General features: G+C 32.6%; 1 protein-coding gene across 4 annotated transcripts in view; it reads right to left on the bottom strand.

The window, feature by feature from the left end:
• The window catches only part of Arhgap29 (Rho GTPase activating protein 29), a 73105-nt gene that overhangs the window by 34720 nt on the left and 23023 nt on the right, over window positions 1-15362 (bottom strand). For 3 of the 4 annotated variants that reach the window (XM_047549797.1, XM_047549792.1, XM_047549793.1), the window contains 3 exons: window positions 6560-6694; window positions 1386-1482; window positions 964-1036 (listed from right to left, as the gene is read on the bottom strand). In XM_047549797.1, the coding sequence (XP_047405753.1) occupies window positions 964-1036; window positions 1386-1482; window positions 6560-6694 (305 nt within the window). The remainder of the gene's footprint in view (window positions 1-963; window positions 1037-1385; window positions 1483-6559; window positions 6695-15362) is intronic. The other variant, XM_047549801.1, reaches the window with a different exon arrangement.

Here is a 15362-nt window from a genome sequence, read left to right as displayed (position 1 = left end):
GGTTCACTAAGTTGCTTAGGGCCTTGCTAATGGATCTGATCATTTTTTAAAAAAATTTCTTCAATTGAAAAAAAATTCTTTTTTTTTAGTTGTTGATGGACCTTTATTTATTTTTATGTGGTGCTGAGGATTGAACCTAGTGCTTCACACATACTAGGCAAGTGCTCTACCCCTCACACATACTAGGCAAGTGCTCTACCCCTCACACATACTAGGCAAGTGCTCTACCACTGAGCCACAACCCCAGCCCCTGGATCTGATCATTCTTAAAAGGAATTATCAACGTATGTCCCTGAGGCAGTATGTTTAAATATCTTGCACTAAGTGAAAAAATTCAGTCAACTGAAAATATTCCTACTATTATAAATCTTCAAGGCAATATTCTCCATACATTCCTCAAGTTTTATTATTTCAAAGGAATTTTTCTTCCAATTAGAAATCATAACCCTAATCCTATAACAAACGTATAGGGATACTGGTAGGGAGAATTAAGACCTACAGGGTTTTTAACAAGTGTTTCCTGGCCAAAAAAAAAAAAAAAAAAGAAAAAAGAAAAGAAAAGAAAAAAGTATGATATGTGAGAAGATTAACACCCTCCTTACCCTCCTTACTTTTTCCTTTTTTTTTTTTTTTCAAGTTTCACCATTCTCAAGATCTGTGGCAAAGTCAGTAGGGAAAAAGGGTTAAAAACCCCTTCTAAAATTTTAGACCTTCTACCAGATGGATTCATTATGTATTATAAATTATCATCATACTCTTTTAATAGTTCAATTCACTTACCAAATTACTGCTCCAGAAACTGATCATATTATATTTTAAATGAATTGGTTTGATTTTCTTGCCATTATATGGTAATTTATAAATTTAACTATGAAGGAGTAATTCTGAGATTAAGATTAGGAAATAAATGAAACACTCAGTTAAAAATATTAAAGGCTTCACTTTCACACAAACTTAGCTTACCTTATTTTCCCGAGAAACAGGCAGTCGTAACAATGAGTCACTGCCTACATCTCCCATAAGGAAGTTTGTAAGGCTATCCAGGGATGTTTAAAAAAAGAAAAAAAATTTTAAAAAATACATATCATTACACTTTGTCACAGGCTTTACAATCATGTCATCTAGGACAATCTTTTTTAAGTAAGAATCTGAGAAAAAACTCCTAGAAGTCTATTCTCATGAATAAGTGACTTGTAAATGAATATTGCTTCTAAACAGTTATAAAGACAACTCCAAATACATTAATACAGCAACACAGAATGTAATTTTTTTCAAAGCTGTGATAATATGTTATAATAGTTAATACTTTATTTTCTATGGATCCTACATGCAATATACTCAAACGCACTAGACCCAGTACCTTTAAATGATAGTCCTCTACTTACATATTCCCAAAGGTAAATGCCAAAGTTTCAATGGAAGAAAAGACTTCTCGGAATAGATCGTTTTTGTTTTCTTCATTAACTTCTGTAAAATTCACAGCTATAGGGAAAGGTTGGTTACAATAAATGAGGGAGAAAATGTTTGAAACTAGATTCATACAAAATCATTTAATCCTTTAAAAATTTACCATTACTTCATCAAAAGGTTCAGAAACTCAAAGGGCTAATAAAATACAAAACTGACAGGATGTTCAAGTTCTTCATTAAGGAAATCATAAAAAATTAGTTTGCATAAAAGTAGCTGGCATTCCAAACTCTCTACCCCACGCTTTACATAATTAGACAAATATAAAAAGTGACCTAACGTGAAATCAATCTGTCTTGGAGTCAAGAGTCTGTTATACCAGACCTCTTCATGAAGAGTGTTCTTTACTATTTTCTCTTACTGCTTTCTGGTGTTTTTAAAAACAGTTAAAGACACTGTGGTTCACTAAAATCAATAGGAAGCACATATTTACTATGAACCATCAATAACTGAAATTTTTTATGTTTATATATAAAACCTATAACACAACATAACAAATTTTTAAAAAATCCAGTGCTTTAGAGAATTTAAATGTCTATTTATTCATAGTTTTATTGTTCGTAACAGCTCTTGGGCTCTAAGATCTATGTTAACTGACATATGGCTGTCTTTTGTCTCACAGACATTTTGCATTATGTTAATGCAAATTATGAAACAACTGAAAAGTGTTTCTTTTAACTTCTGTATGCACTCTTGATAAAAGCCCAAACACAATTTACTAAGACAAAATCTGAAGGTGGAAATGGCTTTTTCCCTTTAAGTAAATAAGCCATGCTACTCAGCCTGGTAAAAAGGAGCAAACGGTTCTCTGTAAACTACGGTCTCTAGTATCCTCACCAGTAAGGTGCAGGTAGAGAAACCATGTGGAGAAGAAGTTACCCTCTGCTTTACAAATTGTTTTTAATTTTGGATGAGAAGTTTTAAAAACAAAGTCAGCCCCATGACCAAAGATGCAAATTTGAAAAGTCTTTAGTAGCTGGGTGCAGTGGCACATGCCTGTAATCCCAGTGGCTCAAGAGTCTGAGGCAGTAGGAAAAAGCCAGACTCAGAAACTGAGTGAGGTCCTAAGCAATATAGTGAGACACTGTCTCTAAATAAAGTCTAAAAAAGGGCTGGAGATCTGGCTCAGTGGGTAAGCACCTCTGGGTTCAATCCCTGGTACCAAAAAAAAAAAAGCTCTGGAATAAAGAACAGATATTTTCTCAAAAGATCTCCCAGGTGATTCTAATATGCAAATAGAGTTGCAAAGCAAGAACTCCTAAATTGTGATGAATTAAACCTCAAGTCTATAAACTCCATGAAATTATAATCAGATTTTACATGTATAAGCTTTTGCAGGTTTGTGGGGGGGGGTGAAGGGGATCCACACATTTCATCACATTCTCCTAAAGATCCCTTATATAAACAAAAAGAAAAACTTAGGAATCATTGCAAATAATTTTAAAAATATTCTTAAGACTTCTGTTCTGGCCAAGATGAAGAAAAAGGTTATAATTATGCCTGAAAAAACTGAAAGAAAAACAAACTTGTATAAAATTTAAGAAACAATATTTTTCAAGACACTGGATTATCACACAATACAGGACCGTAATCAATGACAGACAAGAAACACCATGATGCTGGGGGCAGTGGCCCACACCTGTGATCCAGCTATTTGGGAAGCTGAGGCAGAAGGATCAAGAGTTCAAAGACAGTCTCAGCAAAAGTGAGACCCTGTCTCTAAATAAAATACAAAACAGGGATGGGGATGTGGCTCAGTGCCCCTGAGTTCAATGGAAGGAAGGAAGGAAGGAAGAAAGGAAGGAAGGAAGGAAGGGAGGGAGGGAGGGAGGGAGGGAAGGAAAAGAGGGAAAAGAAAGACAAGAAAGACCATGTTCCACTTTACTGCCTAATATTATGCAATGCAGATTCACAAGCAAAGGAAATTACCAGGTGGTGGGGGGGGCACCACATTGTTTTATAACTATGAAGGAGTCAATTCATCAAGAGGACCTAACAATTCTATACATTTATGCATCCAATAAAGAGAGCTTCAAAATGCATAAAGCAAAAACTGATAGAGCTGCAACAGAAATAGACAAATTCACAGTAATAGCCAATGATTTCAATAACCCTCCTGTAACTAACAGAACACATAGATGTAAAAAGAGTAAAGGTAAGGAGATCTGAACAATACTATCAACCACTTTGACAAGACAGACTCCACTTAGCAACAGCAAACATATGTTCTTTACAAATGAATATTTACCAACAAGCCATGTTATGGGTCATAAAACATGTATCACACTGAGTTTGAAAGTATTCATATCAGGCAAAACACATTCTGTGACTACCTGGAATTAAATCAGGAATAAATAATAAAAGATCTCTGTAAAATTCCCAAATACCTGAAAAATCAAATCTCAAACTTCCAAATGACCCATGTGCCAAAGGAGAAGAGAAATTAGAAAGTATTTTGAACCAAATGAAAATGAAAACAAAACATCAAAATCTGTGAAAGAGAAGGTGGAGAATTATAAGGGAAGTAAGCATTATCATGACTATGATGATGTTTGCACAGGAATGTACATTTGTCAGAAGTTACCAATACATACATGTATTTGCTTATATATGTATAATACATCTCTGCAAAGATGCACAAGAAAGCAGTGACAATTATTACTTATCTAGGGAAAGATATGGATAAGCAAAGAGGCTGAGGTAAAAAAATTTCATTGTTAATACCCTCTCACACAATTTGCATTTAATTGTGTGAATGGCTGCATATCGAAAGAATCAAGTTTGAAGAACAGAGAGAAAACATGAAGCTTCTATAATCTTGGGAGTATAATTAAGGTTTATTTTTCTACTTGCCCATTTATAAATATAGGGCAAAATACAGAACATGAAAAATCTAAATAAAACATTCTTTTCATTTATCCTACATAATAAAATCAACCTAAATAAATGAAAATACAACTACTAAATACAGCATAAATTACTGAGTTCTGAAATGTCTTTATCTGTTTCAAAAATAGGCTGTATCTCTCTTAGCACATTGCAAATATTTTGTCAGACTGAACTTCCTGCTTGGAAACAGGAGGAGACATAGGAAATACAAATCACTACTATAATGAATGGAGAAAAATTAAGAATTTTTCCTTTAAAGTTTTGACAAGGTAAATTTCATATTTACAATAAAAAGTAGGGGGAATTAAAGATTTCAATTTCTCATTTCTTATGTACAGGAAGTGGATGCACTTTATACATTCAAACCTGGGGAATACAAACATCATTATATGTATACCTGACTCTAAAGTTATTCTGTAGTCGGAGGAGGATGTTTGTTTTTGTTTGAGCAGTCTGGCAAACTTGAAAAATGCATTCGATGGGTAAGGACTCCAAAACAAGTCAACTGCTTAGGTCACTGTTGTTTTTAAAAATGTTATCAGGGGTGTTAAGACTAAATGATCTAAATGATCTCCATATTCCTACAGTTTTTTATCCTGTCATACAAGAGTTTTTCTTAACATTACTCTCTAAAATAAGAATAACAAAGATGTATATTTACAGATTTTTTGCAAAGATTGAAGCATTACACAAAGCACTTAGATTGCTTGGCATAGAATAGACATTAAACAGTGGTTTCCACCTATACCTTGCCTTTCCAGGTTTTGAAAACTAAACTGTCATTAAATGAAAGAAATAAGTTCTGATGTCCATTTTGCAGATCACTGAATATGTTTCATTTATAATATCAACATATTTTTAGGGGGGCTCAACATTAGTAGGGACAGGGAGGAAGGTTTTATTTAAAAACATGTAAACCTACTCCAAAGAAAATAGTTTTTAAAGTTTTCTAGTCTCACAAATCCTTGCTGAAACAGTGTATTTCACAAATAATCTTCCCCCTTTAAGTTTCATCCAACTTAAAGTAAAACAGTAACAATCCGAAGTATAAAGACAGTCATCATGGGAAATAATATTCAAAGGATTACTTTGCCTCAAAGATAAAAAGATCTCCAAGGCAATTGAGAGACCACTCTTTTCGTCTGTTTCTGGAATGTGGACACCAACCACAGACCCGCTCCTTCCCCAGGACATCCTGACTGCACACAATAGCCACTGACAACAATTGAACTAGGTCGCTATTTCCAAGCATGGAAATTTTACTATCTATAGACACAAATTTCCCTAAGTAGAGTTAAATGGCACTTGTAAACAGTCTATTTAAAAACAAATTTGGTTACTAAGCACATCTTTAAAGGTTATGAAGAAGCTACCCACTTTTCCCACTTAAAATTATCTACCACCTATACATCAAATCCCATGTCTACATCTTCAAATCCAAACTTCTCCATAACCCCTAATATGTTCAACATGTCTTGTTTTTCAATTGACACCCATCCCCTCTAGATGACAGTAAACAACCTACCACTACCACATCCCAGTGTCTGCCTTAGATCAGAACTTTTATCCTTATCTTGCCCATTACTTCTAACAATCTCCTAATTTACCTAAATTCTCCCTTCACTTTCAATCCTTATATGCTGCAGTCCAGAATAATTTTAACAATTTTGAGTGGCAAGTCACTTTAGTGGAAAGTCCCAATTCTTGGCTGTTTTAGCACACATAGGCTATGTAAGTGTTCACACACACACACATACATATATAAGATAAACTTATTTAACAATTTTAATTTCATTTTCAAATCTTAAGCCTTTTGGTTCCTTTTACAAACTGGAATCACTACAATTGAATATTTTCTAACACCACTTGTCCTCACATAACAAAGACATTTGTACACTAATAAACTACCTCAAAATACCATGGACTCATTCATAAAGCTCAAATTTTAAACATCAGTTGTTTGGTTTAAGTTAGTAATTTTACAGTCAGTGTTCATTGACAAGTAAAGTTTTCACTTTTAGGAGGAAGAAAACTGTAGGCTGATTTAGTGGAAGTATTTAAATATCCAAGTATACATAACTTTTCACTGATACACCTCATACAAATGCCATCAGAGGAGATGATTATACAGTCATTATGAACCAAAATGTATCACTGGATACTTTCTGCCCACAGCAACCCTCTTTAAATATATCATCCTTACCTTTCACTTTTGCAGTAAGCATTTCTGCAGCATTTTGAAGATCAACAGAATTGAGGTTCTGATGCTTATTCATTATAGACTTTAAAACACAGAGAAGCTCATCCAGACGGATATGAATGACTTCTTTAAAACAGTCTTAAAAAAGGAAAAAACAAATTATTTCCAAAGAGTTCTGTAAATCTAAGCTACAAAAGATCACATGAACATGTTTCACGTGGAAAGCATTGAAAGTATTCCACAATTTTTGACTACTTCCCATTCACTTCTATTTCTACTGCTGCAATTACGTTACATTCAGAAAATTCTTGGTCATTTTAATTCATTAAGGATTTCAGAGACTCTCACAATTATGGTCAATTTAGCACTAGCTTTTTCATTTTCCTCAATCTACATATGCTCTCTAGATTTTCCCTGAAACAACCATACAAGGTATTTCCTGTCTTACAGTTTTTACTATCATGTATTTAATACATGTCATAACAACGTTAAAAGGCATAGAAATTTTGATATGTTTACATAACTAGTATGTTTAAAAATAATGTTCAATTTCCACATTAGAATTCAATCTTTCCATTGAGCAATTATCAGTTAACTGGAAATAGTTAACTTTCAGGCTTAAGGATCATCATTTGACATGCACATTAAGAAACTGCAATATAAATTATAAGTGATAAAATGTATAGATCTTTAATGAATTTTTGTGCTTTTTAGAAAAATTTAACTAGTTGATAGTGATGAAAAATTGGGTGAACCATTTTGAAAATTCCAGATTTCTGCCTACTCCTAAAAAAAGCAAGAAAGGATTATACCAAGCTTACTATTTTGCTCAGTCACTGCAGTGAAGCAGTGCTGATGTGCACCTTTCCCTGGACCCACTAGTCTAATCCTAGCCTTCTGTATCACCCCTGCCAGAGGGATGCAGATAAGAGTTTTATAACCTCCCAAAATTAAGTGAGCACATAAGTTATCATCCAAACCAAAATACTTTAATGAGTAAAAAGGAGGATGCTCTTTATAATCATGTCAGCATAATAGGCATATTCTGGTTTATCACCCCAGGCAAACCAGTATGTATTATCAACCACCTTTAAGACTCTGAAGCAATCTTATACATGAATAAAAATAAAGGCCTATCAACATCTAAAAAAATGTTTTAAAAAAAGATATATTATCCCATTTAATGTTTAAGATCTTATTACCTATAAAACCCTAAGTTCTCTCCTGTACAGATGAGAGAACTGAGGCTAACCTAAGTTTACTGAGTTATTAAACTATGGAGCAAGAATTTAAAGCCAGCACATATAATTCCAGAATCCATGCTCTTAATGTTATACTGCCTCCCTACTGAAATAGTTCAGCCTAAAAACCAAAAATATTTTTTTGAAATTTGGAGTTAGAATTAAACCTATTACTCATGTTTTCAAAAATGCAGAAAGATAATTAAACAAATTAATCATTTTTTCAGAAATGTTGAAAGACACCAAAATGAAAAGTTTCTACAGCATAAAAAATAAAAATATTCCAACATAATCCATAAAATAGTCCATTTATTAACAGCACTATCAAGAGTGAAATAAATGTGTAGGAAAAGAGGAGTAAGGGGCAAGGGTGGTGGGCAGACAAGATAAAGAGCTGGGATATCAGGGCAAAGAGTATTCAGAGAGAAGCAACATAGAGTAGTTCAGGTAGTGCTAGAAACAAGAGAGAAAACAGTACCTTCCAGGAAAAAAATCTGATTCATTCATCTATCAAATTTTATTGGTGGGGGAGAGAGAAACAAACCAGGAGATTAGTACTAGTCTAAGTAACTCTGGAAATAAGTAGACTAAATGGGTAAGACTAAGGGCAAAGGAAATACTCTTGAGTACCGCACTCCAATTGAAAAAAGTTTTTTCAATGGGAATTTGGGTTTACAACTGACACCATTATACATGTACACTGTAAATGAACAACTGAATAAATAGATAATATGGTGGGATACAGACATTTCAGTGTTAAGAGTGGAATTCAGAAATAAACAGGGAGGAGACTATAATAATGCAAGTAGTGATGGATTAAAGTTGGAAACTTCAATAGGAACTGATGTTCAACTTGATATAAATGGTTACATATAGAAATACTTATGGATATATGGGTATGGATACATGGATGAGCATAGACATATGTATTTCCTTGCTGTCAGTTAAGAGGGTCTTAACAAATGACACCCTAGTAGCAACAAGTATACCTAGAACCCAGGTCTTGGTTCCTGAACCATTCTCCAATAAAAGGCATCAGAGCTCCTTTGAGAAATGGCTAATTCTAGGGCAGGAGCAGGATATATACAAGCTGAATCAAAAGCATCACATAGGGCTGGGGAGACAGCTCAGTTGGTAGAGCGCTTGCCTTGCAAGTACAAGGCCCTGGGTTCAATCCCCAGCACCGTCCAAAAAAAAAAAAAAAAAAAAAAATAGTGCCAGAAAGTAAGGAAGAGGGGAAGGAGGGAGGAGGAGAGGGCATGGAGATGTAGCAGGGAACAAAATCTATCAAATTATGCTATGTCCATGTATGAATATACCACAATTAATCCTGCTTGTATGTATAACTATAAGGCACTTGGTAATCAAAAGATTAGTAGAGCCAGCAGATCAGGATAAGGAAGAGGGGAGGGAAAGGGAGAGTACTGGGTAATTAGATTTGATCAAATGATGTTATGTGCGTGTACGAATATGGCATAATGAATCCCCACTATTAAGTACAATTATAATGCATCAATAAAAAATTTAAAAAGAAAGTGAAAAGGGTATGTCAAAGGAATACAAAAGTCAAATAAAAAGGTTCCCTCTGTCCAAAGCTGAAACAATTGGAGCAAAAAACAGTATTGACTTATAGCTAAAGTATAAACATCTATGTTTATATTGATATAAATTACTGAATAAATTAATAAATGGAGAAGAAACAAACCTCTGTGTAAAAGAATACTAAATACTTTATTTAGATACTTTGCCCTCAGAGAGGTATGGGCTATGCATACTGACTTCCTTCAAAGAGTACAATATGCATGGGAGGATACGAGCAGTAATTTTACAGTGCAGAAATTGAAAAACACCACTTAAGACAGTTGATTAAGGTCAACAATAACAATGATAAATCATGTTAGTAGCAAGTACCCTTGAGATGCTGTGATGAAAACAACACTTTACATCTGTAATCTTTCTCCCAATATTTCATAACCTCAGTCCAATGATGAGAATATCAGAAAATTCTAACCAAAGGGCATACTACATAATATCTAGTTAGTACTCCTTGAAACTTTCCTCACCAAAAATGAGGAAAAGTCTGAGAAACTTAAGAGCCAAGGAGGACCTAAGGAGACATGACAATTAAATGTACTGTAATAGGACAAAAAAGGACATTTGGGGGAAAACTATAAAATTTGAATAAACTATGAACATTGTATAATAATAAGGTAGCATTATTGTTGGTTATTGTCAAATACTGATTCAAACAGATAAAAGAGGTTACAAAATAAGGCAAAATGGACATTGGATTATATGGGAACTCCATACATTGTCTGAACTTTTCTGTAAATCTAAAACTGTTCTAAAAATCAAAGTCTATTTTTAAAATGAAATATAAGCTGGTCAAAGATTTTAGGAATTTTATGTACATCTGGAACTTTCCCCATAAACATAATTTTTTAAAAAATCATTTGTAATTTTTAATCCTTAGGGGAAATGTGAATATGCAGCTTAACAAATTATATTCGTTAAATAAATAACTGTTTTGTAATTGGGGATGTTAGGTTTACTTAGTTAAGCCAATACAGCACAGTGATTAAAAAGCATAGTTTTTAGAACCAGACTCCCTGACTTCAAATTCTACCTCCAAAGTGAGAAATTTGGGCAAGTTACTTAATCTCTCTTTGCCTACTTTCCTCACCTATAAAGAGAAGATAATGAGAGTTACTTCATAGAGTTGTTAGATTAAATGCATTAAAACATATAAAGCATTCAGAATAGTTGCTAGAACATAGTAAACCCTCTATAAAAATTTGCAGTTCCTATTATTTTAAGCAACAGAAGACATAGGTTACAAAGGTTGGCTCTGAAATAGAACCCACTGAAATAAAAGAAACTTCTGGGAAAATAATACTACTTGATAGTCATAAAAAAAAATGTAAAACATTTCAGACTTCCTATGTTATCCCAGTTTTGCACCAAGTCTCTTCTCTGTACGCTAAAGCTAGTATGTACTAGTATTTCTGCCTACTTACCAAAACCAAGGTTGAGTGATTATCATCACAGAAAATTGTACTGCATTCTTTTATGTTTTTAGATGTTGATAGACCTTTATTTGATTCATTTATTTATATGTGGTGCTGAGAATTGAATCCAGTGCCTCACAAGAAACCTAATCTATATTAGTGCTATAGTACAGATGCTAAATATTCCCCAAAGGCCTATGTTGGTTCCCAGAATGGTACTCTTGGGAGGTGGGCCTTCATCACTGGGGATGTGTCCTTAAAGAAGACTGTGGGACTCCAGTTCATTCCATTTCTTCTCTTCTCTTTTGTTCTGAAGCTTGATTTGTTCTACCGTGTGCTGCCACAAAGATGTGCTGCCTCACCACAGGTCCCAAACCATGGGGTGTTAAATGATAATGAACTGTGAACTAAAATAAACTTCTCTTTATAAATTATCTCATGTTTTTGTTATGACCCAAAGCTTATAGTTAGTCTTCAAAGAGAAAACTTCATTTCTAATATCCACAATAAAATAAACAGACATCAATATACTTAACGAATACACAAGAATATATTATTTTATTTTGAAGTTTCAGGCCAAAAGAGTTTGATTTTAAATGAGTGTCAACAACCACCTCCAATATTCAGAATTAGTATAGGATATTAAGTAAGAACTATAAAACACTAATGACCTAAATGTCTAAATAAATGAAGGTAATAAATTCTGGTCTTCTCAGAGTCAAGGAAATCAAATATACAGACATCGGTATATTTCAAAATTATTAAATATTTTTCAATATTCTCAGTTTTAATTTCTAATATGGTAGGTAATATGTAACAGATATAAAATACACAAATGGAAGATCTTTGGGATCTTCAATTTTTTTTTCACAGATGTCATGAGAATCCCTGCTATCAGTTTTCTTAAAATTACTATAAACACTCCAATAACTGTCAGCAAAAAATACCTAAATTGAAATTCCTTTTTCCTAAAAGTCTTTATAAAAAGATATTGAAGTTGTTCCAAAACAACTTACTGAAAAACAGTCACTGAGTTATTGAGAAACATGTTTCAGAAAAACTAATAAACTACACTATACTTACAATTCCTATGCTTAAACATATTTCTGAAGCCTATAAATTATTGTTAATGAATATGTCAACTAAAGAATATGTTAATCACAGATTCATAAGCTTTCATATATATTTGGGCAAAAGGGTCAACTACTAGGACATCAGTATATCCTGGTAATACTTCACCTGGGACTTTATAAATTAGCAAGTCCTCAACTATCAGTGCCATAAAAGTTAAAAAAAAAAAAAAAAAAGTTCCATTTTTACCAAATCTTTTTTTTCCCATAGAATAAAGCTACCCCAAACTCTCTTTAATGAAGCAAAGAAACCTCTTAAACTAAAATCTAACTTAAAAAAAAAAAAGTTTGAAGGAGTTTAAACAGCTCCTTCATCAACACTAAATATCCCCTGCCCTGGCCCCACAAAATAAAACAGTCACACAATGAGTAAAGCAAGAGGCAGTAACTGTTCTTTCCCAATACTGAATAAAGTGGCTGCTTGGTATGTTAGAAGACAAAGAACTTAGATTAAGAAATCTGGTTCCAATCCAACTCTTGGTTTCTCTGATCTTAGATGCATCATCAGTAAAAGAATTGATAAGAATACCTATTCTACCTTAAATGATTGTTGTGAATATCAAATAAGTTAATAGAAATGAAATTGCTTATAGTCTTAATATACAAATAAAGATTATTACTAGTAAATCTGTAAGCCATTCAAACTAAGTATCTTTGAAAGCAGATGTGCCTCAGGTAAAATTACATTCAGTAACAAACATCTATAGGCAAGTCTTAATGTTTTAGTTAACGAAAAAGAAACATTAAAGTTCCAATTTCATTTTATATGTGAAATCTAAATAAATTACTTAGAAATAAGTCATTAAGCATATATTTTATATAAATACTTCTATGCCTGTTAACTTATAGTATTTAATTTTGTTCTATAACTATACAGGATATTTTTAAATGTCATAGTGGCCACACTGTAAATATATAATAAAGTTTAATTAACACTACAAAGGTTTTATACATGCAAATATAATGAAATTCAACCAAAGTCTTAACACCAATAATCTAGAACAGTAAAAAAGTATCCCAACGTTTACTTATTTATCTGCTATCCCTGTAATATGATAACCTTTTAATTATTGTTTTACCTATTTGTGCCATTTACTTTCTGCTTCGTTTGGTTTATCAAGTAAAAACAAATCAGTCAGCTCATGTTTTTTGGTTCTCATGCATTAACACAATACTGTACTGTTTATATTGCAAACGTTTCATGGAAATGCTTAAGTAAATAAATGGAAAAAAAACTGTTTTCCTTTATTTAAAAAAAACTGACTATAATTTTAAAATCAGTCTTGTTAATTCAGCTTAACCTAACTAAGGAAAGCAATGAAAAAAACAAGGAGGAAAAAGTATCAGAACTCATCACTAGGAAACTCATATTTTTTGCTGTAATAACTTATGAATTTACAGGAAATGAAACCTAAGGAACAGCAGTTTTATCTAGCTACCTGGGGACTATAGAAACAATAACTGCTGACACCTTAAAACTCATTTACTGCTCTAAACTCATTTATTGTCACAAAAATCCAGTGATGTAGATACTGTTATCTCCTTTTAACAGATGTAGAAACTGAGGCACAAAGGTTATAGCTAACTAGCAAGTAGTAGAAATGAGGATTCCAACCTCAAGTATTCTAGCTCTGAAGTTTGTCAGGTATTCTGGCTCTGAAGTTTGTGTTCTTAACACTATAACACACTGCCACATGGTTAAAGAAGTTAAAGCTTAATGACGGATACTCCATAACATTTGATTTAACAGGCTTTAACTTTCAATGAACATGCCAGTTGTTACTATAAATAGTATTAAATTATGTAAACAGTTCTTGGCAAGCACAGATGACCACAATCCCCTAAGAACTGGTAGAGGTGTATTAAATGAGTTACTTGTATTTCATACTTTACTCCTCAAAGATTCATTTCACATCTTTTTGTCACTATTAACATTCACATTCATTTCTCCTAAGTGATACCTGTTAGAAATCACTTCTAAAGAGGATGACTTCTAGAAGATAGCACAACACATCTGAGGATAGCAACTTAATTTTTCTACTATACCACAAAACTTGTGGCACACTTTCAGGCAAAAATTAAGAATTATCAATGAGGTAAAATTAACACTCACTGAAATTTTTCTGGGAAAAATATATTTACCTAACTTACTGTATATTCAACCTGTGGGGGAAGGTGTTGATTAATCTACAAGACAGTAATTGAAAGTGCAAATTTATAAAGAATCTCTCACAACAAAACATTTAATGATATTAAGCTTTTTCATTTCACTTCTACTATTTAGTAAAATCTGCTTAAAAAGTTAACATACTTATTCCAACTACAGTTCTGTAAAATCTAGGATCTAGAATTCATCAGAAGATATCACTTATAAAATAAGTTATGCTTTTACAAAATAAAATGAGCACTAAAAATTAGAAGGCATTTTTAAAAATCCATGAACTTAACTAGTTTATCTGAAACTTAGGATAAATTTTATCTCCCTTTCTTGCCTATTTAAAAGACAAACCAAAACACACAACAAAACAGAAAAATAAGACCCCATAGTTAACAACTGTAAACTTTCATTAAAATCCATTTTAAAATAATATCTAATAAACTAAATGAAAAACCTGTAAGAATTATTAGACTGGTTTCTCCTTATAACATTTTATAATGGCACTTAACACTTTCAAGCACTGAGTAGCAAAAAAATGAGGTATTCTGCACTATTCTTTCAAGACAAATTAAAAAGTCTTGCACCTTTAAAATTCACAGATTTTTGAATTTCCTTGAATGATGCTCCACCTGAAAATGGTAAAGTATATCACAAAGGTATGCTTTTAAATTACTGAAAAAGCTAGAAGAGCATTTGTAAATCAGTTAATTGAAATTCAGAACACACTATTCCTCAGGGAGCAACCATAAACCTGAATTAGTACTTACACTGAACATACATTAATCTAAAGTATTATAATTAAACACAAAGTATATATGCATAGGTGAGTACCTTCAGTGCTTTAATATAAGATGTAGATTTATCCCTATAATTATTCATAATGTACCTTAATGATACTGGACAGAGATCTAAAACTTCAAATTCTATATCTGCTACATGTATAAGAATACACGGCAATCTCACCCTGCACACAAGTAGTGGAAAGGGAATTGCCAAACTCTACTTTTCCTATCCAAGTAAGAATGGAGTGATTTCATAGTCTTCAGATCTCTCACAAGATAGCTATCATACAAATTTGTGAAAAATTTTCATTACAAAAGTCATGAAAACATTCTAGAGCGTGGAGAGAAAAGAGGATACCCTATAATAAGCATTTCATACTTTGAAAACAAATATTTGGCTGTGTTTTTCAGCTTCAAACTGAAAAGTATTCAAAATGACATATAATCTCCAACTTGAATCAAATTCTGATTCACAAAATCATAAAAC

This window comes from Sciurus carolinensis, chromosome 1, assembly GCF_902686445.1.
Source record: "Sciurus carolinensis chromosome 1, mSciCar1.2, whole genome shotgun sequence".
NCBI classification, from domain to species: Eukaryota; Metazoa; Chordata; class Mammalia; order Rodentia; family Sciuridae; genus Sciurus; species Sciurus carolinensis.
Note: the sequence above shows the minus strand (reverse complement) of the source record. Positions and strands in the feature narration are given on the sequence as shown.